This window comes from Peromyscus californicus, unplaced genomic scaffold, assembly GCF_007827085.1.
Source record: "Peromyscus californicus insignis strain IS unplaced genomic scaffold, ASM782708v3 Scaffold_15__1_contigs__length_86483966, whole genome shotgun sequence".
Lineage (NCBI taxonomy): Eukaryota > Metazoa > Chordata > Mammalia > Rodentia > Cricetidae > Peromyscus > Peromyscus californicus.
The window spans coordinates 64350888-64378647 of NW_026294447.1; the positions used below are offsets into that span (position 1 = coordinate 64350888).

Below are 27760 nucleotides of genomic sequence, written 5' to 3' on the forward strand. Positions count from 1 at the left end.
CCAGTATTCTCTTCTAAAGAAGTGTGAGACAGTGATGACCCTACATTCTTAGCTTCATAGTGTGCTTTATTCTTCTTCTGGGTTACATGATGGTCAGTGTTCATACTGATAGGCTGTAACTGTTTCCTGTTCATTACTGATTCTTACTAGGTTCCCATTCAATCCAGGTCTGGATTCTCTGTTACATTCTGTAGCTAGAGTTTTCCTGCCTGGCCCACAGTCAGGACAAATCTCTCTCACCTGCCAGTCCCACAGCCGCTCAAACCCGACCAAGTAAACACAGAGACTTACATTGCTTACAAACTGTATGGCCGTGGCAGGCTTCTTGCTAACTGTTCTTACAGCTTAAATTAATCCATTTCTATTAATCTATACCTTGCCACGTGGCTCGTGGCTTACCGGCATCTTCACATGCTGTTTGTCATCGTGGTGGCTGGCAGTGTCTCTCTGACTCAGCCTTCCACTTCCCAGCTTTATTCTCCTCCTTGTCCCGCCTACACTTCCTGCCTAGCCAATGGCCAATCAGTGTTTTATTTATTGACTAATTAGCAACACATTTGCCATACAGAACATCCCACAGCAACATTCTCCATGTTGTGAGCAGGTTATCCTGTGTTGATTTCTTGGGGGAGACGATCATGAAATAACCCAAGAGTTGATTCCTGTGTCATCATTTATTCACATGGAATTGTGTAAATAAAATCTTCATGAAACTGTGTTGAATTCAATGGGAGACATAGACCTCTAAGAGAGGCTGGATCCTGTCTATCCAGAATGTTGTCTGCTGGCTTGACACCCAGTTGCAGAGAAGTCAAAAATCACAATCAGTGCAGTAACACTTCCTTGTTCAGATGGTCCACCGAGTAAAATCCAAAAGACAGAGAGGCACAGCTCAGATTCAAGTGTACTCTCCTGAACCAACCTGGAACATGCACTCCCTTAGAAATGTGATCTTCTCAGTAATGGTCATGCAACATGTGTCCATATTTATGGGGTATTACAATTTGATTTACATATTTAAGGAAGAATAATGTTAAGTACAATCTCCATCCCCTCTTTGGTTTTTTTTTTCATAATGTCTAATTAGTTCCTTTGGACTCTAGTCATCCTCAGTGCTATAGAGTGCTAGATCTGGTACATCACTTTACGTGTGTGTGTTCATCTATGTCCCTACCACCATCCACGCCTCTATATATACCTCGTGGTTAGTTGTTTGCCTCCCAATAAGGGATGATGAGATGTGGAATTTCTCTTTCTCTATATTAATATTATCCTGCAGTTCCATGGATGGTGACTCAAATGACTTCCTTTATGAATGTTATGGCCTTATATTGATGTCTGCATACCTCAATTTTATTTCAAAATATTTACTTTTATGTCTGTAAATTGATGTTTAGACTTATTTTAACAGATGCATAGAAATATTCTTTACAACTATTCATGATTAACATCACATGCATAAGAATGCAAGTTTGATTATACTGTTTAACAAGATAAATATGAATACTATTCAAAATTATTCTTGACCAATAATCAGAACACACTGAAAACTATATTCATGTATCTAAGGTTGGTCTTTGTTGAGGGAGTTTATACAGACAATAGTGCTGTGCTTAGCATCCACAGAAAACTTTCTCATTACATTGGGTTAATACAGAAATATATTACTGTGAAAACTTCTGATAATATGTTATAATGAAGTTTTTTACCCTAAATGTGATAGTTATGTCAACTCTTCTATGGCTCAGAGAACACTGGAGAATAGAGGGCAGAAAACATGTAAGTGTAAAAGGATGAAAATATGTGCATCAGAGATGTTTCCTATACATATCATAGCTGTGCACTCATGAAGTACCTATGGCCATCTGTATGACTCCTGTAGAAGACTGAGCACCTCACAAGTTCACAAAGGACAGAGCCAGAGCCCACAAGGCTTCACCCCTCTTAGAAAGATTATTGGCAAAAAATTATGGCTGTTGGGAAATAGGCTGCCATTTTCTTCAGTCATACATCTAGTGGTAACACTCCCAGTATATCTACTTGCCAACACTCCCACCCACACTCAGTCAAGAAATTCTAGTTAAATGCAATGGGTCACAAGAAGACACAGAACTAAGAGTGGGGCATGTTAAAAAATAATTTGGAAGAAAGGGAAGGGACGAGAAAGAGAAATGAGAGTGAAAATAACTAAAATCCTTTACACATGCTTATAAAATTGTCCAGTAAATACTTGAAAAGTGAAAAAAAATAAATTTATTGGCAGAAAAATGTTAAGTTCAGATCATCTTTGATGTTGAGATGTTCACCCATAGAAAAGGAGGCAGGTCAGATGTGAAATGAATTGCAAGCAGCAATTTCAAATCAGCATAGGATTGCAAAGATTCTAACACATATTTGACCAAGGGAACTCACATTCACCATAAGACATTCTTAGCATGATGCCATCCATATTAGTCACACAGCATCATATTTATCCTGAGAGGGACTGTCTCCTAGAGGAACCTGAGTAATCAGTGTTCTGTGAAGAGATATCTCAATGATATTAGTCCATGGGAATTTCCCTAGCGCCAGGTCCCACCCTGGTTATGGTTCAACAATTTATCCAAAACCAAGTGCTCTACAGCAGCAGACTGAACCCCATGGAGATGGGCTGTGGGAGGTGATGGTGTGTCTGTGCAGGTCTGTGCTCTGTGACAGGCTTGTACTGTAGACAGGGTATCAGGAATGGGAAAGCTGTGAATATCGGGTCAAGGATTAGTTCTAAAATTCCAAACTCTCTTTCAATTCTGCCATTAACATGAACTGGCTCTTCAAATAAAATATGTGAAATGAAAATGGGAGGGCAAATCAGCTGTCGTATAGGAATCATATTTAGAAATTATTTTCAGTTTTTATTTACATTTTTTCTCTTGTTGAAAATAGATTTTTTTTCATATACAATACTTTGATTACAGTTTCCCCTTACTCTACTCCTTCTAGTCCCTCCCACCTCTCTGCTCACACAGAACCACACCCAGTCTGTCTCTCATTAGAAAACAAACAGGCTCCTAAGGATTAATAATAAAAGAACATAAGATAAATAAAAAATGAAGAAATGGAAACAGGACAAAACAACCAAACAAGAAAAAGAGCCAAAGAAACACCTAGAGATGCAGAGACACAGTCACACACTCAGGAATCCCATGGAACCCAAAACTGGAGGCCATAACATACACACACACACACACACACACACACACACACACACACACACACACACACGGATCTGTACAGTAGAACAAACAAACAAACAAATGCCAGGACTTAACATTATGAGACAAAAAAAAAAAACACAAAAAGTTGCCATTGGGTTGACTTTGTGTTGGGCAGCTACAGCTGAGCATGGGGATATACTTGAGTATGGTCTGTTTCCCCAGTGAGCCTCCCTCTGAGAAAACAAATGTTTCATTTGCAAGTGGCTATCACAATTTAGACATGATCAAAAATATCTTCACCAAAATACTGACCCAGTATTGGTAGAAACATATTCTCACATTATCATCAACATGGGGACGTTCAAGTCTTTGTTGTCAATCAATTTATAACAGTTCACTCTTTGAGTCTTGGAAGCAGATTAACCAGGAAACTTCTGAATATATGATAATGAATTCATAACAGAAGGAGCCAGATCAGGAGCTGAGAATCCACAGTATAAGCACACAGGAAGGACACTGCCCAGACCACACTGTAAGCCATCCCTTAGCTCCAGATGAGAGACTGGGATCTGAGTTTAGTGCACAGAGGTCAGAACTGGAATTATCTAATTGAGGAGAGAAAAAGAAGACACAGTGGTGAAATGGAAAGAATTTAATTATAAATTCAATTCTATCACTTCTTAGCCTTATATGTACAGTCCTCAAGAAGAGGAGACGGGGTTGGAAAGTCAGAGCTTACCTGAGACTAAGCCTGGCCCCCTTCCACCAGGTTCCCTCTGAATTACTAACACTGTTCCAATCGAGGGTCTGACCTAACCTCAGTATGAGGGGAAAGTCTGAGTTTCCTGAGCTTCCCCAGCAGCTGATCCTGGTGACCCAGAGAATCAGTCTTGCCCTCATAGACACTTTGTGAATTTTGTTGAGGTGAGACAAGGTGACATATTTGTTTTAAGAAAATCTAATAAAACAAGATTTTTTTATTTTTAGAGATGCAATCAATTTCTACAGGCTATAATTGTAAAGATCCCCAGAAAAGCAACAGATGGAGAGGGGGACCAGATAACACAGAAAAATAACCATTGTGCCTGCACCTGGGCTTTATGTGTGCTGAGCGCCCCCTCCTGGTCATTGGTACCTGGCCGGCAGGTTTTTGTCTGGGCTCATAGTGAAGACACCACTGTGTCACTTGTTACTTGTACAGTAATATGTAGCTGTGTCTTCAGTTTTAAGATTGCTCATTTGCAGGTAGGCCATGCTTTGGGAATCATCTCTGGAGATGGTGAATCTGCCTTTCACTGAATCGGCATAGTAGGTTACATAATTACTACTTTTAATGCCTATGGCAGCAACCCATTCAAGACCCTTCCCTGGAGCCTGGCGGAACCACACCATGTCATAGTCACTGAAGGTGAATCCAGAGGCTGAGTTTCAATGACCCCTTAGGCTGTACCAATCCTCCACCAGACTCAAACAGCTGCACCTCACAATTGACACCTGCAAAAAGAGAGGATCCTGATCAAGAAACTGTCACACATGTCTACTGCCTCTCTCACTCATATCTACTCATATACTCAGTATCCCTTGTTATCTACCTTTTAAAAGAACAACAAAGAAAACCCAGTGCAGCCCCAATCCCATGTTGATTGTTCTATTTCCAGTGCTGATCACTGAATGGGAAGACAGGGCTAGAGTCCTCTGCCTGAAATGCAGTATGGTGATATTTTATTTGTATTAAAATGTTATTTGGGCCGGGCGGTGGTGGCGCACGCCTTTAATCCCAGCACTCGGGAGGCAGAGCCAGGCGGATCTCTGTGAGTTCGAGGCCAGCCTGGGCTACCAAGTGAGTTCCAGGAAAAAGGCGCAAAGCTACACAGAGAAACCCTGTCTCGAAAAAAACAAAACAAAACAAAACAAAACAAAAAAAAAAAAAAAAAAAATGTTATTTGTATGTTAATAAATAAAGTTGCCCAGGGGTCAGAGCTATTAGCAAGCCATAGGAAAGCAGGGCAGTGGTAGCGTACGCTTGTAATTCCAGCACTTGGTAGGCAGAGCTGGGTAAGTCTCTGTGTGTTCAGGGATACAGCCATTATTGGATACACATGCCTTTAATCTTAATACCAATCATGGAAAACCTGGAGGCCTATACAAACAGGCTGTGAGGAGGCGGTCATGTGGTTGGGTTTACAACCAATGAGAAGGCAGGACAGGAACTCTATATAAAGACTTTAACACAGGGGTAGCTCTGGTTCGGAGAGGTAGGACCACCGCAGGAGGAAGGGTAAGGTTTTAGCTCTTAGCTCTGACCTCTTGGCTTTCTTCTTTGCATTGGTTCTGTGTTTCTTATTTAATAAGAAGGTTGGATACATCTACACTGCAGGGTCATGGCAGGGCTGATTTTCATGGCAGAAGAAGGCCATATTTGCATATCTTCCTGCATATCTTATGCTCTGATGTGGGAGCCTTTGAGGCAGCAGTTAATGGTGCAAATGTCTGAGAGAAAATGAAGTATCAAAGTGAGCATGATTTCATTAAAATGTTATTCATTCATTAATTCATGTTTGTAATAAAACTTCAACAGCTTTAATTTATTTTTATTGTGCTTTTTTTCCAAACATACCCTTTACTGCCTATCTTACCAGATACTATACAATAAATTCATAGGAAGATTTGAAATAAATATTACAATTTTATATTAAGGAGATTTTATATAAAGTTCAATGAATAGTGAAAGTATACAATAAATTAGCAAAACACAGCTCAACTGAGGACATAGCACAGTGGGAGAGTGTAACACTCACAAGGTCCCAAGATTTATCCTCATTATTGAAAAGATAAAATATATATTAAATAAGCATTTATACAATAGAGACTATTCTTTAATAAATAATAAAAATACATACCAAACTTTTGTTCACATATATGTAGTATGCTTGTGTTTGTGTGTGTTTGTTAACATCCTGCCATTATTACTTTAATCTCCACACACTAAGTATATGTTCCTTGTCTGTGGTTCCCACAGGAAGGAGAGGAGTCTGTTGTCTGGTCTGTAGTGTCATGGTTGTATGCCCTCTCATCCCCTGAGAATGTAGGACTTCCTTGGTGGCTGTGGGATCAGTCTCAAGGGGAGGACCCATGGAACAGCCACCCCTGTAATAGAAAGGACAATTAGGTCCTAACTGTCCAATGGAGTAATTAATTCTACTATTAGAGAAACTGGGTTTGCTATGACTAAGAGGGTTTGTGGATTGTGACATTATTGTTTCTGTGGCATACCCAGGTAAAGAGACCTCATTAAAGCCACTAACTGCAGTGACCCAATGATCTGAAGTCATTTCTGCTTTGGTCCTTACATGATCAAATCATTTCTCTTATGGGCTTCATATATTTAACAGGATTATATGTGGGTGATTGAAAGGAAGAAAACTCCTTCTCTCAAAGGTCCCTAACAAAAATAGTTCTCTTTATTGTCCTTGATTTCTGCAGTGAGAGATATCTACAGAATAGTCTACACAAACACCAAAGGATATACATTCTACTCAACACACCACAGAATCTTCTCTAAAATAAATCATATATTGATGTGGTGATATTTTATTTGTGCTTTAATAAATAAAGCTTGCCTGGAGATCAGAGGAAAAAGGCCAGCCATTATAGGTAAACAAAGAAGTCAGGCAGAGGTAGCACATGCCCTTAATCCTATCACTTGGCAGGCAGGATCTCTGAGTGTTCAAGGCCACACTGGAAACAAAGCCAGGTGTGGTGGCATATGCCTTAAATTCCAAAATTAGTTAACCATGGAGGTCTGGAGGTCTGTACAGACAGACAGGAAGTGACAGAGCTTGGCAGAAAGAGGAAGTGGTGTAGCTGAATGGAGAGAGCAAATCAGATGCAGAACAGCAAGGCATATAGGCCTGGGTAAACAAGAATTCGTGGCATTTGGAAGCTCCCAAGTTGGTGAGGTAAGGTTGCCTGGTGTCTTTCCCTATTTCCCTGATCTCTCTAAGGTTTTCACCTCTATATTTGGCTCCGCGTTTTTTATTTAAGAAGACCATTTAGAAATTCATCTACATATAAAGACACAAAACAAATCTTAACAAATTAAGAACAATTGAGGCCATTTTGTGAATCCTATCTGACCACAATGCAATCAACATTAAAATCTACAGTGAACAAATAGTAATTCCACAGCTTCATGATGATTAAACAACTGATAACTGATCACTGGAGGAAAGAAGAAATTGAGAAAGAAATTAAGTTTTTTTAATTTCCTAGAGATAAATGAAAATGAAAACACAACACAACAAAACCTCTGGGACAGATTGAAAGCATCCAAGGAAGGAAATGTCTAGTTTTGTGTGTTTTAGTTGTTCTCTTTCTGTTTGGATGATGTTCTGATGTGAGTCCTTCACAAAGGACCCTGGTCACTGCAGAAGGCAGAGGCTGTGTGACCTTCTGTCTCCATAAGTCGCTGACATACACACACACACACACACACACACACACACACACACACACACACACACACACACACACCGTTATCACAAGTGACTGGACAGGGCTTTACCATCACCAGTGCTGTCCTGCTGCTGTCAGAATGAATTTCTGGGACTATTAAACAATGAAGAATTTCAGATGCGTGGATTGCTGTTGGCTCAAGCCCATCATATCCAGTCCATCTCAGGGCATTCATGCCCCTCCTAAGAGACACATGAGCACTGGATCTATGACTGTGAGAAATATAAAATTGAATTATGCCCACTCCTTCACCAGCAGTCAGGCTGCTCTTCACTTCCTCATTCTCACAGCAACTGATGGCTGTGTATCAAAAGATACAGGGTTTAGGAGATTAAAAGGTGGGAACCCTGTTCTTGACCCTCCAGGAGATTCTTATCAAATGTGATAACATGCCCAGCAGTCAAGCTCCTGTTCTAAGTCATTGTTCTGGAACAAGTAACACAAACCTCATGAACAGCTAAATATTTACAGACACATGTCTGGTGTAACAGGACTTATATAATAAATTCTCAAGAACTTTAATTTAAAAAATTTAAAAAGGACTCATAAGGGATCATAGAGACTGAAGCCAATCAGGGAGCCTGTATGAGTCTGAGTTAGATCCTCTGCATATGTTATGGCTGTAGCTGGGTCTTCCTGTGGGACTACTAACAGGGAGAGCATGGACTTTCTCTCAATCTTTTGACTGCTCTTGGGACACTTTCCTCCTACTTGGTTGCCTCATGCAGCCTTGACATGAGGGTATGTGCCTAGTCTTAGTGTAACTTGTTATGAGGTGTTAGTTTGATATCCAAGCTCTGCACTTTTCTGAAGGGAAACGGAAGAGGAATGGGTCTGGAGGAGATGGGATGTGGTGGGGAGTGACTGCAAAGAGGGGAGGGAGAAGAAAATATGTCAGGAAATAACAAATTAGAGAATAATAAAAAAATCACTTAAAAATGTAATAATCAGCAAGGAAAACCCACCTCAGTGTCAACTCCATGGTGAGTGTTCCCTGTTCAGTGTTGATCACTGAGTCAGGGGAGGTGGTAACCCATGGCTGGGATCTGCTGCTGGAGCTGCAGGGTGAGAGCTGGGCTGGTTTTCATGAGCAAAAGGAGACCCTGCTTGCATGTCCTCCTCCTATATAGTGGGCTGAGGTGGAAGCCTTAGCAGTATGAATGGCTACAGTATATGAACGAGACGAAACAGAGGAGATTGGAAAGAATTATAGCACCACCTTTTATTCACTATGTATTTGGTTTTTTATAGCATTCTATTTTATGTTTATTTCTATTTGCCCCTTTTATTAAAAATAGATTCTTTTATCATATAATACATCCTAAGTACAGTTTTGCCTCACTCTACTCAACCCTGTTCCTCCCCATCTTCCCTCCTATCTGGATCCACTCCCTTTCTGTATCTCATTAGAAAAGAACAGGATTCTGAGAGATAATAAAATACAACGAAATAAACGATAAGTCAAAATAAAAACTAGCACACTGAAGATGAACAAGATAAATCAAACAAAAGGAAAAAAGCCCAGGGAGAAGGCACAAGAATCAGAGCCCCTCTTCCTTCTCACTTTCAGGGGACCCATAAAAACACTAAACTGAAAGCTGTAATATATATGCAGAGGACCTTTTGCAGACCCTTGTAGGCCCTGTGCTTGCTGCTTCACTCTGTGGGTTCATGTGACCTGTGCTTGGTTTATTTAGAGGGCCTTGATCTCCTGGTATCCTCCATCCCCTGTGGATCTTATACTCTTTCTGCCTCCTCTTCCTGGGGGATCTCTGAGCTCTGAGGGATCGGATTTTATAGAGGCATCCTCTTTATAGCTGTGTGTTTCAAGGTCTCTCTGCTTAATGTCTAGCTGTGGGGTCTCGATTTTTGTTCCAATCTGCTGCATGAAGAAGGTTCTCTGCTGATGGCTGAATAAGGCACTGATCTACGACTGTAGTAAAATATCATTAGTGTCATTAGGAGTCATTTTACTGTTATTTTGTTTTTTTAAACCAATAATATTTGATTTTACTAAAGGTCTTTGGGGAGGCCACATTGCTGAAGACTAACACTCACACGACTCTTTGAACATGGATAGGTTGAGCTGATGCCTACATAGAACCTTCACCCCTGCATTAATGTGTCTTTGGCACTGGAAGGTTCTTTCTAGGCTACCAAAAGAGAAATGTAAACAACAATCCAGCCACAAATCATTAGATCTACCATCTGCCCTACCTGCACAATATGCTACGGCAATGATGGCACAAAGATTGTGGGACTAACCAACAAATATCTGATTTGGCTTAAGGACTGCTCCATGAGATGGAACCCATACCCAACAGTCTTCATTATGTATTTGTGATATAATTCAAATAGTCTTATTTCACTGTACTTTTGCCCATATACATCCCTCTGTCTTATTTGCTTTACATAAAATATTAAAATAAAATTTTCATAATTTCAAAGGGATTAACAGTGTTTTATGAATGTTGAACTTGGATATTAAATTGAATAAATTGGTTTAGATATTGCAATATGTGTTATGATTGCATAATTACTGCTGTATGATATGCAATACTGAGAAAAATGTGCTAAAGAATGTAAATTCTTTGCAATATTACTCTTCTGTAAAAATACTTTTAAATTCTTGAACATTTGAGTTTGTATTTTTTGTTTGTTTGTTTGTTTGCTGAGGGCTGTGTTTCTTGTAGCCCTCAAATCCAGCAGGATAGTACTTTCAAAGGAATGAAGGAACCAAGTCTGTCACTACAGAAACGTGGAGAGAAATGTAGAGCCTCCACTCTGGGACCCTGTTCTGACCATCTCTCCAGTCCTGGACATGGCTCTCTATCGACTGCGGTTGAGACTGGATGAAGAGCCTTGAAATTGCCTCTCAAGGAGACGAGGTGGTCAGCTCTTAGGTTTCAGTTGAGGGACTCATTCTAGTATGAGATAAACTGTCTTCAGGGTGACTGTAGTAGGTGGCTGTTCCAGCTTTGACCCTGAAGCTCCGGGGAGACATGGGGAGATCTGCAGTCACCACGCTGCTGCCTCCACTTCTCCACACGTGCACACAGGACACTCTGCTCTCACCTGCAGCTGACCCAGCCAGTCTTCAGCAGGACCTTCTTTAACGCTACACTTGTGACACTTGTGTTTGGTTAATAAATGAAGTGCTGATTGTCCAGGGGCCAGGCAGGAAGTATAGGCAGGACAAAAAGAGAGAAGAATGCTGGGAAGGGGAAGCCTGAGTCAGGAGACACTGCCAGTCACCCCCGCCATGAGAAGTAAGATGTAAAGTACCAGTAAGCCACAAGCCATATGGCAACTTATAGATTAATAGAAATAGGTTAATTTAAAATATAAGAACTAGATAGCAAGACGCCTGAGCCATTAGACCAAACAGTTTAAACAATATAAGGGTCTGTGTGTTTATTTGGGTCTCAGTGGCTGTGGGCCCAGGTGGGACTGGAGAAAACTCCAGCTACACAGGTAAGACTATTTGATAATATTACACCTTGAAACTGATTAACAAATTTTGAATATTTCTTATAATATAGCAAAAAATATTACTTCACAAGAATTTAAAAACTATTTTGCCTATTGATGAATGACATTTTACTGGAAATATACAACCTTCCTAAGGCATATCTGGCCTGTACCATTTTGACATTTACCATAATAATTCACACAGCACTCAAATACTGGTTTAACAATAATATCAAAATGAGTCATTATTGCGACTGATACAGGCTTTACAATATAGCAATGAAAGCTTACATAAAAAGATTCTTTCTCTGGAATCTGCCAACCAGGATTTACAAAGTAGCAATAAAGATTTACATAACAGGCTCCTTAGTTTGGAATCTGCTAACTTATTACAAGAACTTTAGTCCATTAATAATAAATGTATGTCCAGGTTTGATTTTATTGATAATAAATATGAGTACTTAATGGATAGAACAATAACTCTCCAGGGTGAAGTTGTCACTACTCAGACACTTTATAAGGAAGAAAGATTATCATTAACTGATAAATAGTTCTATGGAATCATATGTTTCAGAAGAACATAAAAGGTATCCAGCAGAAAGTGCAGGATCTTTAACTAATAAGGAAATTTCCTCACCTTGGAAAAATACTGGCAGAGAACCTGAAGTGACTTTTTGGGAGAGATTAACAACCATTTTCCCAAAAGCAAGAGAATAGAAGCTATAAAGATGACGGAATGGGTCCTTCCTCACGTTGTATGACAAAAGCCAATTTCATTGTATATGGATCTTCAAAGTCCATACAACTCTGTACAAAAGGCAGAACTGTATGTCATTCTTATGGTACTGATGGACTTCCAGAACCCCTCAATATAGTCACTGACTCTCAATATGCAGAGAGTTATTTTACATACTGAAACTGCTGAACTTATTCCTGATAATACAGAATTAACTTCATTATTTATACAATTACAGGAAATCATCCGAAATAGAGAACATCCTATATATATAAAAAAAACATATCGGATCCCATCCAGGTCTGCCAGGACCTCTAGCACAAGCTAATGATGAGATTGATCAGTTACTAGCAAGTTGTTAGTAACAAAGACCTGTCTGACTGTGTCTGTGCTTGAGGATGTCTGGAGGGGAGCACTTTCCTATGATGACACTGCACATGTTCTGAGAAAACATCTGAGCAGTGAAACATTTAGGAAGCTCCATAGATTCCTACTTGGTTATTGTCATTGCAGGAAGACAGAAATAGTAAGACATGAAATCAGTTTGCAGCAGGCAACAGACCAGAAGTTTTTTGAAAACTCTCCAACCAGGTTGTACATGTACATGCCAGAAACAAACACATTTATTCTCTCCACAATGTTCCGATTTCTTGAGTAACAATCAATACACAAATGTATGTGGGGAGATTCCAGTGTGTTTTGCTCAAATTTGCTCAAATTATTGAAAAAATGTTTTTAAGCATTACACTTTTTCCCTCTCCCAACTCCTCCCAGATACTCTACACCTCCCTAAAAACTAACTCTATAGTCTCTCTCTCTCTCTCTCTCTCTCTCTCTCTCTCTCTCTCTCTCTCTCTCTCTCTCCCCACCTCTCAATATATATATATATCAAACACACACACAATCACAAGAACACAAAACCAGAATCTAAAATATACAAATAAATATTGACAAGACAATAAAAAATGCCCAAACATACCTGAATGAGACAAAGACACTACAAAACATCGTTCTGTTGGTTTTGTTTTGTCCAATCCCTGGGCATGGGACTCACCCTAAAATGTCATTATTAAAGCCAGTGAGACTTCACTGAAGACTACTAACTTTTCCTTTGTTAGTGGGTACAATTAACAGGGAGCTTCTTGGTTAGAAACAAAAACCCAAGTCCACTTCCTGCTCTCAGCACTGGGACCCATCTGGTTTGAGGCTAACTAAGCCCTGCGCTTGCTTCCACAGAATTTGTGAGTTCATATGTGCATCAGTCCTAGTGTCTGGAGGAGACTGTTTCTGTGGAGTCATCCATCACCTCTGGCTCTTGCAATCTTCCCACCCCCTCCTCTGTGGGGGGTCCCTCAGTCCTGAGGGGACAGTTTGATGAAGACAGCCCATTTAGGACTAAGTATCTCTCACTCTGCACATGTTGTCCATTTTGGCTCTCTAAGATAGTTCCCATCTACTGAAAGAAGTTCCTCTGATGATGGATGATTTGGCATTTTTTGTATGTATCTATAGGAATGTCACTAAGAAACATTTTATTGCTATATTCCATTATCAGAAGAGGAGTATTTGATTTTCCTCTAGGTCCATGGCCTATCTACTCTCAGATTGTTGGCCATGGGTCTCATCTCAGGGAGTGGGTCTTAAGTCAAATCACAGAATGCTTGATGACATTACCAATGTTTGAGCCACCATTGCACCAGCGTGTCTCAAAGGCAGGGCACCATTGTGAGTCACAGCATTTGTAGCTAGATTGATTATTACCTTTCTCCTCCAATGGCATGCAAAGTACCTTCCAGCACTCTGAATATTATCAATAGAAAGAAGCCTCTAGTTAGACTCCAGTTCTACTTCTCTGCATTCACTAAATCTATAGTGTTGTCCTCAGTCATGTGGCCTTATCATCAGTTTGTGGAGAGCAACCAATAGCCTTGGCAATATCCTGAGATATTTGGGGGGTAATGGGTCCATGCGACTCCTATGTCCAAAGACTCAACATACGTGTGCTGATTCACGGATGCCCATCTTCCCCATATCCAGTTGTTAACTGAAGGTGAACATTGCAATAATTTGGAATCAACTGCTGTGGGGATTTGACACCAAAAACTGGGTGGAACCACAGCTCTGAACCACCTGGCTTAGGCACCAGATACCCTTCATGTTTATAAAGCCAAACACAGACAGACACTCATTTCTGAACATCTGAAAAGGGACCTAGCAGATATGACAGGAAACCAGGGCTCTGAACTCAAAGTCAAGAGGAAACCCCAGAGGCTAGCAGGAAAAAGTGTGCCCCACTCACCACCACCCTGTCCTGTATTAGGAAGAAATGGAGCTGAGAACCAGCCTGAACTATTGTACAGCTGCCAACTGAGGCTGTGTCTCTGTGCTATCCGAGCACAGTAGTATGTGGCAGTATCTGTAGAGTCCACACTGGTGATCTTGAGGAATACCTGGTTGTTGGAGGTGTCCTTGGAGATTGTGAGCTGCTTCTTTAGGGATAGGTTGTAGTACTTATCATCATTCCACCAAATGTTTGCAATCCACTCCAGACCCTTCCCTGTGAGCTGGCGGATCCAGCCCACACCTATACCAGAAGTGCTCAGTGAAAACCCAGAGAACGAGCAGGTCAGACTGAGAGTCTGGGAGGGCTGCAATAGCCCAGGGCCAGACTCCCTCAGGGTAACCTGGGACAGGACATCTGTGGGGAAAAGAAAGCAGAGGGTAAGTTTGGAACAGGGTGAGTGTATGGAAGTTCATCCCTTAGGGAGCCTTGGCACTCACATGCAGGGACAATCAGCAGCAGGAATGAGGAAGCAAGCCTGGCCATGGCTGCACACCAGTGAGTACCCAGGCCCAGCTTTGACTTTTCAACCCAGAGTTGGGTGGAGCCAGGAGAGATTTGCATTCCCTCTCCAGGTGCTGACTCTGATGGTGGATTTAAGATTTAGGACTCAAGAAGAACCAGTCCATGATGGGGCACACAAGAGTCCTCTGGGGAGTTCATGTCTGCACCCCATAGAGAGTAGGTAACACATAAGACCAGGGTCCTCAGTACACAACACTTCCAGTGAGTCAAATGCAATGCAGCAAAGTTGAGGGGACAGACCCTCACTCTAACATGAAGGGTTCTGACTCTGTCACTCATCCAGGGTTCTATACCCTGCATTTTTGAATGGAAAACACATGAAGAACTCAAAGTGTTGATATTTCTGCCACCTGCTTGATGCACTGTAACAGGGCCAGAGAAGGCTTCCTAAGTGTGTCCTCTTAGTACATATTTTTTTTCACAAGAAAGGTACAGAGATTCTAGACTTCTTGTATAGGGTAAGAGGATGTGCCATCTGCAGACTGGCAATTACAAAAGCTAGCTTTGAATGGAAGAGTGATATTTTATTGAATTTATTAATCTGTCAATTTCCTGCCTCACAAATTGTGATTTCTGTTTATTCAGTAGTCAGTGCCTTCATCTTGAACCTGGCCGCTGTTTCTGACGACCTGAAAATAACAGCAGAAAATACAAACTGCAGACAGAAACATGGTTTGTTTGCTCAGTTCTCTCTGATTCCAAGCAGAACAGGTCAGAGGATGCTGGAAGTCGCGGTTCACAGGCCCTTTGGATGTTCTTCACTGCTGCAGAGACGTTTGTCCATGATGTACTCTTCTTTGTTCTTGTCACTATTGATGTTTTAAAACTTAAAAAGAATATGATTTGCCTAATGTTGAGCAACTTGTGCAGTGACTTGTTGGTGTGAGCATGATTGAATATATGGATAGAAGTTTGAGTGGTCTATTGATTTCATTCTCACGTGGGCGCCAGATAGAGCGGCAATTAACGAGGCAATTCCACATAGTTTACCTGGTAATTAAAAGAGGTTTATTTCAGGGGTAATTTACAACCAATAAGGGGTTGATTGCTGGATCCAGAAGAAATGATGTACATTCCAGCATAGTTCTCTTGGGAACTCTGACTTAGTCTGCAAATCCAGCCTCCAGGAGCATGAGGAGCTAAGATAGCGAACATGTTCGCATCTCGGGTCTTAACGGGTCTCCTGTATGACCCCAGGGGCAGGTCATAGGCAGGTTTGGCAGTTACTTGCTGCCACACGAGGGGCAGTGTTTCAAGGTGAAAGTTGGAACAGCTTCCCACTACACCAGACTATGCCATAATGCCTGGCTTCTCCCTCTCTCCTTCCCCTGAGCTTAGGCTCCACATGGCAGTGTTTGACACCTTGGGACCAGGTCTCCCACACTTGCCCAGCAGAGCTGCATGTGCTCAACACTGTGGATAGAACATCAAAGCCTGAGACACCAACTCAGTCATATATTCCAGCTGTGAAAGCCCCTCCTTCAGGGGGAAGAAGTTACAGATAGATTTACAAATGCTGCTGGTGGTTGTGATGATGATGACTGGATGTTTGACACCTCATGTTTGAAAATTTGTAGCCTTCTTATATGTATGTGCACTTGATGTTTGTCCTTCCAACAAGGTTCCATGTAATGACTAAACATACATGCAATATTACTTAACAAAGAATTTTTACTGTATTCACACTCAGAGCCTAGTCACAGTAGCTACTTCACGTGTGCTATATGGTCTCTGAATTTTTATGAGGTTAGGACAGGAAACCTTAGAGTCTCCTAGGACTCACTCCCTCTCCTGAAGTTTCTCTGCACCTACTACATTTTCTGTCCTGGTGAAATTTGGATCTACAGCTCCCCCTGCTGGTCCTGAGCACCCTCAAAGTGTGATTGTTACTGAGCACACAGCACTGTCTGCTGCACAGTAATGCAAGGCTGTGTCTTCAGTGCTAGAGGAGCTCAGATTCGGGGTAAACTGGTTCTTGAATGTGTCCACTGACATACTGATGGATTTTCAGTGATAGCTCTTCACTTTCTACAGACCTTTATTCTCTTTTCTCTCAGGACAGGCTCTTCCTGAAGGTTCACAGCCAGGAGAAGGCTCTTAGCTCCCAGCAGCCAGAAGCCACAATCACCCAGCAGAGGACCCAACCATTCTTTATTTTCTGATAGGAGACAAGGAATTATCTCAATTTTTCACATTTGTTGAGAGTTAACTTGTGTTCTATGATGTGATAGATTTTGAGAAGTTTCCATATGAGGAAAAAAAGTATATTCTGTATATGTTAAGTGGAATATTCTCTGTATGTCTGTTAAGTCCAGTTCCTCCTTAGTACATTTCAGCTCTGAATTTTCTTGTTTTTAGTTTGGAAAATATATCTAAATTTTAGAGTGGGATAGTGAAGTCCCAAATTATTATTGTGTCAGGACCTATGTGGACTTTTGTCATTTAGTATTTGTTTCATGAAATTTGGGATCCAAAACTTTATGCATAAAGGTTTATAATTGTTACATCTCCTGGATGAATTCTTTCTTTTTCTAATACCTAGTGCCCCTTTTAATGACTTTTAGTTAATTTTAGTTGAATGTTTACTTTGACTGATATGAGGGGAGCTCTACCAGCCTTTTTATGTTTTCCAGTTACTTGGCAGTCTGCTCTTCATCCTTTTCTATTGACATTTTAGGAATCTTTATTGATTGTTTCTTGAACACAGAATGTAGTTGGTGCTTATTTCTTTTTAATCTTATCCATTTGTATCTTTTTGTGGTGATGTTTGAGGCCATTTACATTTAAGGTTAGTGTAGAACGAGGTTTGCTATCTACTATAAATTTGATGGGTGGTGTTCTGTTTTCCTGGAATATTGGTTATTTCTTTTCTTGTTTCCATATTAGGTTGAGGGTTTGATGAGCTGCTGTGTGCAGCATGGCTGTTTCCTCCTTATGTCTAGTTCATTTATCTGCAGTCAGCCTGCCTTTCATCTTTGTTCCCGTAGAGTATCCCCTAAGGACTTCCTGTAGTGCTGACTTACCTGTCATGAGTTGCCTTAACTTGTGTATGCCTTGAAATGCCTTTTTTCCCACCAGTATTGAAAGATAGTCTAGCAGGATATAGCATTCTTTGTTCAGAGTTGTTTCTTTTCAGAGCTTGAAAAATTGCATTCCATATCCTTCTGGCCTTCATGATTGCTGATCAAAATTCTGGGGTAATTCTGATATTTCTGCCTTTGTGAGTTATTTTTTCATGCTTTTAGTATTGTTTCTTTACTTTGAATATTTGACATCCTGATTGTAATATGCTATGGTTGTGTCTATTTGGAGTTCTACATACCTCTTGTATTTGGAAGCCTACTTCTTTCTATAATTTGGGAAGTGCTCTGCTATAATCTCTCTACATTAGTCAGTCTTTTTATTCAGTTTTTCCTCTGCTTCTTCTTCTACACCATGAATTCTTAGGTTTGGCTTCTTGAACATATCTTGGACTTCTTAGAAATGTTATTTTTTATTTTATTTATTTATTTATTTATTTATTTATTTATTTATTTATTTATTTTTTGGTTTTTTGAGACAGGGTTTCTCTGTGTAGCTTTGGAGCCTGTCCTGGAACTCGCTTTGTAAACCAGCCTGGCCTTGAATTCACAAATCTGCGTGCCTCTGCCTTCTGAGTGCTGGGATTAAAGGTGTGAGCCACCGCCGCTGCCTCCACCACCACTCGACTATGGTCTTGTATGTTAATGATAATATCCGTTGTGGGTTTTATTTGGCTAATCATCTCCTTCATTTCAAGCATTTTTATAGTGATTTTTCAATGTTTTAATCTCCTTGCTATTTTTCCTCCATATTTTGAGCTTTTCCCTCAAATTTATTTAATGTTCTTATTAAATTTGTTAATATATTAAATGTTTCATTCACTTTGGAGGCTGTCTGGTCAAGATCTTGGATATATTTCCTTAGCTCACGTGTCTGTCACTTCTGTGTGATTGTTAGTTCTTTTGAATAGTGTGACTCTGAATTCTTTCTCAGACATTTCAGCTATTTCTGTAATTTTGCATTCCCTCATAGAGAAACTGGCTGCTTGGCACTGGATCTTGGGTGATGGTTGTGTCATGGGCTTTTTATATTGCTTCATCGTGTCTTATACATTTGTTTAAGTGAGTATGTTTATTTTATCTTCTTCAGAGCTTACTGTGATATTACGGTTTTTATGACTCTTCTTAGAGGAATATTTGCACGAAGTTCAGCTGCAAGGACTGGAGAAAATTGTGTTAATTATCAAAGGAGTTGCTTAAGTGATCACATCTTGGTATGTATCAGAATGACTAAGTGAGGGTTATACACAATGCACCAAGGTAACTAGATGAGGTCAAATCTGATCATCCCTGAACTCTATGAACCTGCTGGAGTCAGACTACCAAGCTTCATACCCACTGAAGTCCATCTACTATAAGGAGTCTGTGATTAGAGTTACAGGACCCAAATGTGTCTGGAATCACAGAATATAGCAGGAATCTTAAAGAGTCTTATTAATAAAATCAAACCTGGAGCTGGGTATTGGGGTGAATGCTGGAAGATCAGAGAAGCAAAACAAGCCACAGCTACCTCACCTCACCAGTTCCTCAGCTGATCCTGTTTCCTCAGACTGGAAGTTTCTGAGTCCTCACCTGAATGGCTCTCATCTGAACGACTGCTAAAAGCCTAAAAGGTTAACCAGGCTCTAGTTCCCGGTCCTCACATCTTATATACCTTTCTGCTTTCTGCCATCACTTCTTGGGATTAAAGGCATGAGTTACCATGCCTGGCTGTTTCCAGTGTGGCTTTGAACTCACAGAGATCCAATTGGATCTCTGCCTCCCAAGTGATAGGATTAAAGGCATGTGCCACCACTGCCTTCTTACCCCTCGCTGCCGCTGCCGTCCTTCCCCTCAGAAAGAGACCTACTTCCTGTGTATCTGTCTTTTTATTGACTTTCTGTTCTGCCTTCTCATTGGTTGTAAACCCAACCACATGACCTCCTTGTCACTGCCTGTCTGTACAGACCTCCAGGTCTTCTATGGTTGGTATTGAGATTAAAAGCTTGTGTCTCCATGCTGGTGGTGTCCTTGAACACACAGAGATCTGCCTGTCATGTGATTGGGATTAAGGGTGTGTGCTACCACTGCCAGACTTCTGTTATGGCTTGCTATTAGCTCTGACCCCCAGGAACTTTTATTTATTAACGTACAAATAAAATCACATTTCAGCACAAATAAAATATCACCATAACAGAAAAATAAACATCAGATTCTGCAGTGACATTTAGGATGTCACATATCAGAACTCCCCAGCATTCTCTATTCATTCTCTCTCTTTCTATGTTTTGGAAGGAGATGAGTTGTGTTCAAATATCAGTCAACATATCAGATTTGACTGAAGGCCTTATCATTTCCTGTTTCATTACTGTACTTCATTTTAATATTTTATTTAATGATACATGAGACTTCTCAGCTAATGGAGATGATTTATGGCAAACTCAGGAGCAGTATGGATTATGACTCCACCACAAATGCAAGTCAGGAGAATTCCTTCCACAGAGGTCTCTCTGGAGCAGGCTATGGGTGTATTTGTGTGATTAGCTCTTTCTTGCCCATATCAGAAACAATCAACATTTATTCCATTCTTTCTAGCCTGCATCTACAATCTTTACTCTGTAATCTACAGTTATTTGCATGTGCTTATACATTCTATGATTCTGGCAGGCTATAGATAAGGTAATAATGGATTGATCAACCAGGTTATCTATGTCACATTTTTCCCTACCAAAGATACCACACTGTAGTAAACCCTGATGTATAGACCATCATATCCAGTATGAAGCCTTAAGATCTAGGTCCACATTTGATGTGATTCAAGTTGAATTCAGCATGTATCCCAAGACTATTACAACTAGGTATTTATTATGTTGGCTGGACTAGAAGTCTGACAGACTGGAGTTATGTCTGTCCTAGAGGCCTCTCCCACTGGCAGGCCTGACACTATGGCCAATACCATTTACATATGTTCTCATCTTTTTAAACATTTTTGAGAATTTCATACATGAGAAATATATTTACATCACTTCTACTCCTGCCTCCTTTGACTCCAATCTTGTCCACCTCGCTTTCAAATTTTTAACCTTGTCTGTAATTATTATTGCTTCATGGTGTGTGTGTGTGTGTGTGTGTGTGTGTGTGTGTGTGTGTGTGTGTGTGCATGTGCATATGTGCACGCTTGCCAGTTGTGAGTTTTTACATTAACCATCATCAACTTCACTAATCTACAGGTAGAGCAAATTTAGAGGTCAGTTTGATAATATGTCCATTTAGTAAAATAATAGTAACAAGTTAACCCAGGGACTCTGAGGTACTCAACCATGGGTTCTTGGCCAGATTTATAGTACCAGGCATGTTGATGAGGTGTTAAATCCAATCAGAAAGTGTTTGGTTACACTCACAACATTGCACTTATTCATTAGTCTCCAGAAAAAAAAAATACCTATTTACAAAATCTTCTAATTTCTCTTCCAGAATGTGATGAACATAAAGTTAAAGCTTTTGGGTCGGGACAGCAGGGACAGGAAGTGAGTAAATGTTGTTTCTAGTGGTGTTACCCAATGCAAGAAAAATGACTCAGCCTAGTTGGCATGGTGGACACCAACTCTCAGTACTCATGTAGACTTTGCAAGGTTCAGGAGATTAGAATATATGTATACATACATATATATATATAATCTATATATAGAATTCTCTATAGGTAGAATATATATATATATATATATTCACATACATACTCAGGAAGGTCTAAGAAGTTTTAGAAAACAGACAGGTGAAGACCATGTCTTGAGAAGAGACCAATATGACTGGTAGTTAAGAAAATATTGTAAACTTTCAGCAAATTGTTATATGTTTATTGGGTTAAAAAGTGATCTTGAGGTTTATGGGTACAATATGGAATGGTTACATCAAGATTATTAATGTATCTGTCACTTTAAATGGCATAGGCACATTTAAAACTAAAAAAAACCTCATATTTTCACAGTGTAAAAAGCACTATTAATGTGGAATATTTGAAATAAACTTGCATAGAGAGAAGTCACAGAACAAAGTTCTGTATGAGTCAGATAATTTATGTTTATTTAAACATTAAATTTTATTGTTTAGGAAAAATTTAAATAATAGTTGTATAAGTTATCTAAAAAGTCTATAACTTTACTCATATATTTATTTAAATATCTATTTATAGATATATGGATATAACCCATATATAAAGATTATGTACTCTCTGAGTAATTTAGTAGATGTTGATAGATTTCTGTAAATAAATACAGACATATAAATTAACATTATCAGAAATTACTAGTGCATAAAAATGAATATTCTCCCCCTTACAATGCATTTTGCATCTTACTTTTTCTTTGACTGAATACCCAAATAATAAAAATGCATTGTAATAGCAAAAATGTAAAAACAATTCATAAACTTATGACTCTAGCATACAAAAGTCATGAAACTTAAATCCACTTCCAGTCCCACCTGTGGCTACAGCTAGTCCTGAGTGCCCCCTGCTGGTTCTGAGCATTCACTGGTGGCAGGCACCACTTGAGGGAGGTTTTTGTCTGGGCTCACACTACCATCTACTCACTGTGTCTCTTTCTCTGGCACAGTAATACATCGCCGAGTCCTCAGCTCTCAGACTGCTCATGTGAAGGTAGGCAGTGTTCTTGGAATCATCTCTTGAAATGGTGAATCTCTGTTTCACAGATGCAGCATACTCTGTTGTATGCCCCCTGGGTTTGTCTCTAATGAAACCCACCCACTCCAGACTCTTTCCTGGAGCCTGGCGATGCCAGTGTATGTAGAAGTCACTGAAGGTGAACCCAGACCCTTCACAATAGAGTCTCAGGGAACCTCCTGGCTGAATAAAGCCTCCTCCAGACTGCACCAGATGTACTTCACAGTGAACACCTGTGAACATAACAATGGCGTGCTTAAGAGGTACGCTCTCTCTCTCTCTCTCTCTCTCTCTCTCTCTCTCTCTCTCTCTCACACACACACACACACACACACACACACACACACACACACACACACACGCACATGCACATGCACACATGCGCGCACACACACACACACGCACACACACAAATGCATGCACTGGATCCTCTATTTCCCCATTAGATTACCATTCAAAATTGTCAAAGCAAGAACCCAGCTCTGCCCAAGCTTCATGGTATGTCTTCTGAATTAATCCAGTGAACAGTAGGAGGCTATGGAGACCTCAGAAATACTGGCCTCTCTATCTCTCTCTGAGCTGTAGGAACAGCAGCTGAGCTGTTTATTAGAGAACAGAATGTTTTATTTGCATATGCTCCTCCCATTCATTTCAAACAGATAAAATTCCTGGATGAAGGCCCAGAGGTTAACATCATCTTGAGCAGCCCCAGGATAGTGGCCAGTCGGCACTACAATGTATTTTCCTTAGTATTTCAAAATAGAACCAGTGTCCACTTCAGAAATTTTATGTTTTGTCTTCCTATGCTGACGGTATCTGACTTCCATCTGAATATGCCCTCTTGGGCACTTTCCACACAATTCTCTACTTCTCATCTTCACCACCCAGTTTGCCTGCTCTCACATTAAACCCATCCAATTAAGACATTTTACTTAGTTCAATAGTAATTTCCTTTCTCACCCTTTAGCATTTCTAGGCATTATCCCTTTCATGGAGCTCAAGGATGATGAATGATGGGGTTATTCCATTTCTGTCTCCTTAGAGTGTCTTCCCCTGAGAAGTTCCCATTATATTGTGTGTCCTCATGTGTATTGGTGTGTGCTGTCCCTCTCCAGTACCTATGTCCTGTTCATCTTTATAAATACCACCGCCATTCATTTGGGATTGAGCAGATCTTTGCATTTTCCAGCACCCTTGAAGAGAAGTATATTTAGTTGTCAATGTCAGCCCATAAACTGAAGTTATGAGAGGCATGAAACCACAGCACACCTTGCTTTGAAATGTTATAGCCAGATTTTCAGTCCCTCTGTGCACCTGAGAATGGCCACATCTGGGGAAATGGATCAGGAACTAATCTATAGATGCCTTCAGCCTGAACAAGCCTAGACTTGTCAGTCCATTACTGATCCTCAAAAGCAACTGAGCATTGGTGTGTTCTAGGCACTCTGTGCCCATACTCACCGTGGTCTACCTCAGAATGATGCTCAGGACGCCTACTTCTATTCTTAGGTGCCTTCTTTTAAAGCACAATCTTCACAGGAATTCAAAGGTTCCTCAGACAAATCCAAGCTTTGTCTTCCCATGAACTTCACTCCAGAGTCCTCTGTTCAATACTCCATGAGGTATTTATAAACTTTCTTCTCCATGCAGAATGGAAACTCAGCATTTCAAAGTTTAATTAAAACAATTTAATTTGAAATTTTGTAATTTGTACAAGTACCAAACATTACATCTCTTTCTCTTCAGACTTTCCTCATCTTCTCAAATTTCATTACAGGCTGTACTGGTATTTCAATTAATTAGGATCACTTTTTTACTATGATCTCTGAATGTCTCCAACTTAGTAATACCAAATGAAACCCTGTCTAAGCTCATGTCGATTTACATCTTACAGCTTCCCACTGATATTAGTAAACTCACAACAAAGAAGTATAAAGCAAGCCTAGGTGCTCACTTTTCTAAAATCTTGCCACATGATTTCACATTATTGCCAAATCAGGCTTTGGGGCACATGAAAGTTTACTCCCACTGCAGCCCAAAACTACACCTCTATACTGTCCAACTTTGAATTAAGTATGTTTAGAGATAAAACAAAACCCCCTACACTTTTGGAGACAATTTGTTAGTATTTGAGGCAAATACTGGTCAACTTATGCAGAATATCTCAACTCTAAAATCACAGTCCAACATAGATGGAACATATTTGGGGAATGGACACCCTCTAGTGGTACAGGGTAGTACTACAATGATACATGCATCTTACTAAATTTTGCATCATTCCAAGGGACATAACATCACAGTTATTCCTTTTGTCAAGACTAGAACAAATGTCACACATCCAGTATGGAAAATGTACACTAATTTGGTTGAGAGGATTTCAAACTATCAATCAGGCAAATGGCAATGTCATATGTATATCCACTATTATGTAAACAAACTTACAGTGCTTAATAAAACCAAATTTATTTGAACTAAAACCTGAGGCTGGGGTTCAAAACAACCCAGATAATACCAACTAGAGCAGGTATATAATCTGATGATTACAGACCTCAGAGCCCCAACTACCAAATTTCATATGAAATGATCATGTAATGAATCCTTCATCCATTAAAACTCAGATTACACCCCAACTACATTAAAAGGAGCCACACCGTATGCTGCTTCATGGATTAAAATATTCAAATTTATGGCACTCTGACTCTGTGCCATAAATGGTATGAGAACTGGCTAGTCTAACTGAAAATTCATCATCTATATTCAGCTACAATAATTATCACAGGTCACCTCAATAGAATTCAATGTAACTTATTGCCATTCTCCAGATGATTCTATTATAACCTATAACAAGGTCCTAAGGTGCTTAATAAAAAGAAAATGTCTTGGTGGGATCCTTTGGACTTAACTATGACAATTTAATTACTTGCTTGATAACTGCATCTTCTTATAAATTTAATACCATCCAGCCTTTTAATGGTAATTGGAGTAAGATGTCCTGGATAACACATGTACCAACTACAGGTATTCACTCTTCCCACAACTTTGTCACACCTATGTATTTTAAATACACATCCTTCACAGATTGCCTATTAGGGAAGGCTACCCTGGACCCTGTGGGATGATGTACAGGGGATGTAACAGACAATAAATTATGTGCTAAACATTGAAAACCAAGATATGCCCACAGATAACATGCTCCTGAATCTTAGGACATGGGAACCCTATAAATACTATTGTAATATTCTACAGCTCCAATATGTATTTTTCTGAAACATATTTTGATATACAGAACATTTACTCTAAATGTTCTAAATTTTCTCAGTCTTACAGAATTCCTAGTTTCCCTATTCAACAAAACTGGAAAAGATGGTTACTTCAGTTCGATATTGCTGCTACATAGCACTTACAGCTTTAACTATCTCCAAAGCACACTGTCTTGGTTAGGGTTTCTATTGCTGTAATGAAACACCATGAGCAAAAAGCAAGTTGGGGAGGAAAGGGTTTATGTGGCTTAACTTCCAGATCATAGTCCATCTTTGCAGGAAGTCAGAACGGAAATTTAAGCAGAGCTAGAACCTGGAGGCAAGAGCTGATGCAGAGGCCATGGAGGGTTGCTGCTTGCTTCCCGTGGCTTTCTCAGCCTGCTTTCTTATGGAACCCAGGACCACCAGCCCAGGGATGGCACCACCCACAGTGGGCTGGGCCCTCCCCATCAGTCATCAATTAAGAAGATGCCCTCCAGGCTTGCTTATGGTCTGATCTTGTGGAGGCTTTTTCTCAGTTGAGGCTTCCCCCTCTCAGATGCCTTTAGAATCTTGCCTGTGTCAAGTTAACATAAAACTATCCAGCACATGGGTATAAAAGAAGATAAATAATTCCTTTCTCAAGGCATAGAAGACATTGTTCAATGAAGTCCTATGTCCCAGTTTCTCTTTCCCTGGGTCAATGTAAACAATGCCTGCCTGTTTTAGCATTCCACTAAAGTCCGTTTTGCGACGCCAGTGAGTTTATTGGACTTGCTTGTAGAGTGAACATGTGTGCGGGGTACTTTTTAACTCTGCGGTGAAGTGACAGTGAAGGACCTTAGTGTCTCCTGCTTATCTGTGACTCTCTGTGAGGTCTAAATGCACCTCAAACTGGAAATGTACCATAGATATTTGTTTCTTTAGATTCTCTCCTCTGATTTACGTTAATTTTTAAAGAGCTGATTTAGCATTCATTGACTGTCTTCATCACAGAACAGATAGTCTGTTCTAGTAACTAAAACATTGTTATGTGGATGTGCTGTGGGCATTTGTTTGCTGATTATTGTTTCAATGACTTTTTCCTTTTGTTTTAGCTCCTTTATACAAGAAATAATGCAGCAGCTTACTGCAGTTCATATTTCCATTACGGTTATGAGAGAATTTAGGACCGAAGGCATGAGCCCTTTCTATTTTCTAAACCATCCTCCTAGCCATCGTCTATAAACTGATCATCAATTACTAAATTCTACTAATATATTGGCAAGTGTCGTTAACCTTGAAGGGCCTTCATAGTGTTTCCATTAGAAACTGTATTATGTGAAATAAAATGCAGCATCTTCAAGCAAGCGTAACACAAACATCCCCTCTCGGCCGGCATCATTTTAGGCGCAATCCTGTTCTCACCAGCTAGTTGCGGGACCCACGTGATATTCCCTTTCTTAAACCTGATGTTACTGGAGAAAGAGGGGGTCTCCTCCCAAGCTGATTGTGAGGGAAGGGTCCATCCTCACTGGCCTCTGAGCACGTTATTGCCTGTCTAGCACTTGGATAAGAAGCGTGGTCTGGCATAGGTAGCTCTTTTAATTTCAGTTTCTAAAAGTGAACAAACACTGGAATATTTTAAATTGAACCTCTCCCTCTCGTTTGTCCGTACTGGACATTGCTGACTCGGGAATGCCTTCCTATCTCAAAACCCAGGAGGCAGTCTCCATCAGAACAGAGTCCAGGCAAGTCCTACGGAATGGAAAAATAATCGTTATGTTCTCTGCACTGGTAGATCATATATGTGTTACACGTACAACGGATGACTTACGTGACATCATACAGAAGGGAAAAAACGACAGGTCCCCCTGGGAACTAAATCCCCAGAAAGCCTTCCTCTAAAAACAGCTGAGAACTTGTCATTCGGACCTCCTTCCGCCACGGCTGCAGTCTGATGTCAATCAAGGCCCGTGGGCAGTCGCTTGAGTCGAAGTGGTGTTGGTTGAAAAAACTGCCA

General features: G+C 40.2%; 1 gene segment (V, D, J or C); it reads right to left on the reverse strand.

Moving 5' to 3' along the window:
• Window positions 1–14500: 14500 nt before the first annotated feature.
• Window positions 14501–27702, reverse strand: LOC128111037 (immunoglobulin heavy variable 3-72-like). The segment is given in 3 exon segments: window positions 14501–14614; window positions 22430–22752; window positions 27575–27702. Coding segments are annotated over 3 exon segments (357 nt in total).
• Window positions 27703–27760: the final 58 nt, after the last annotated feature.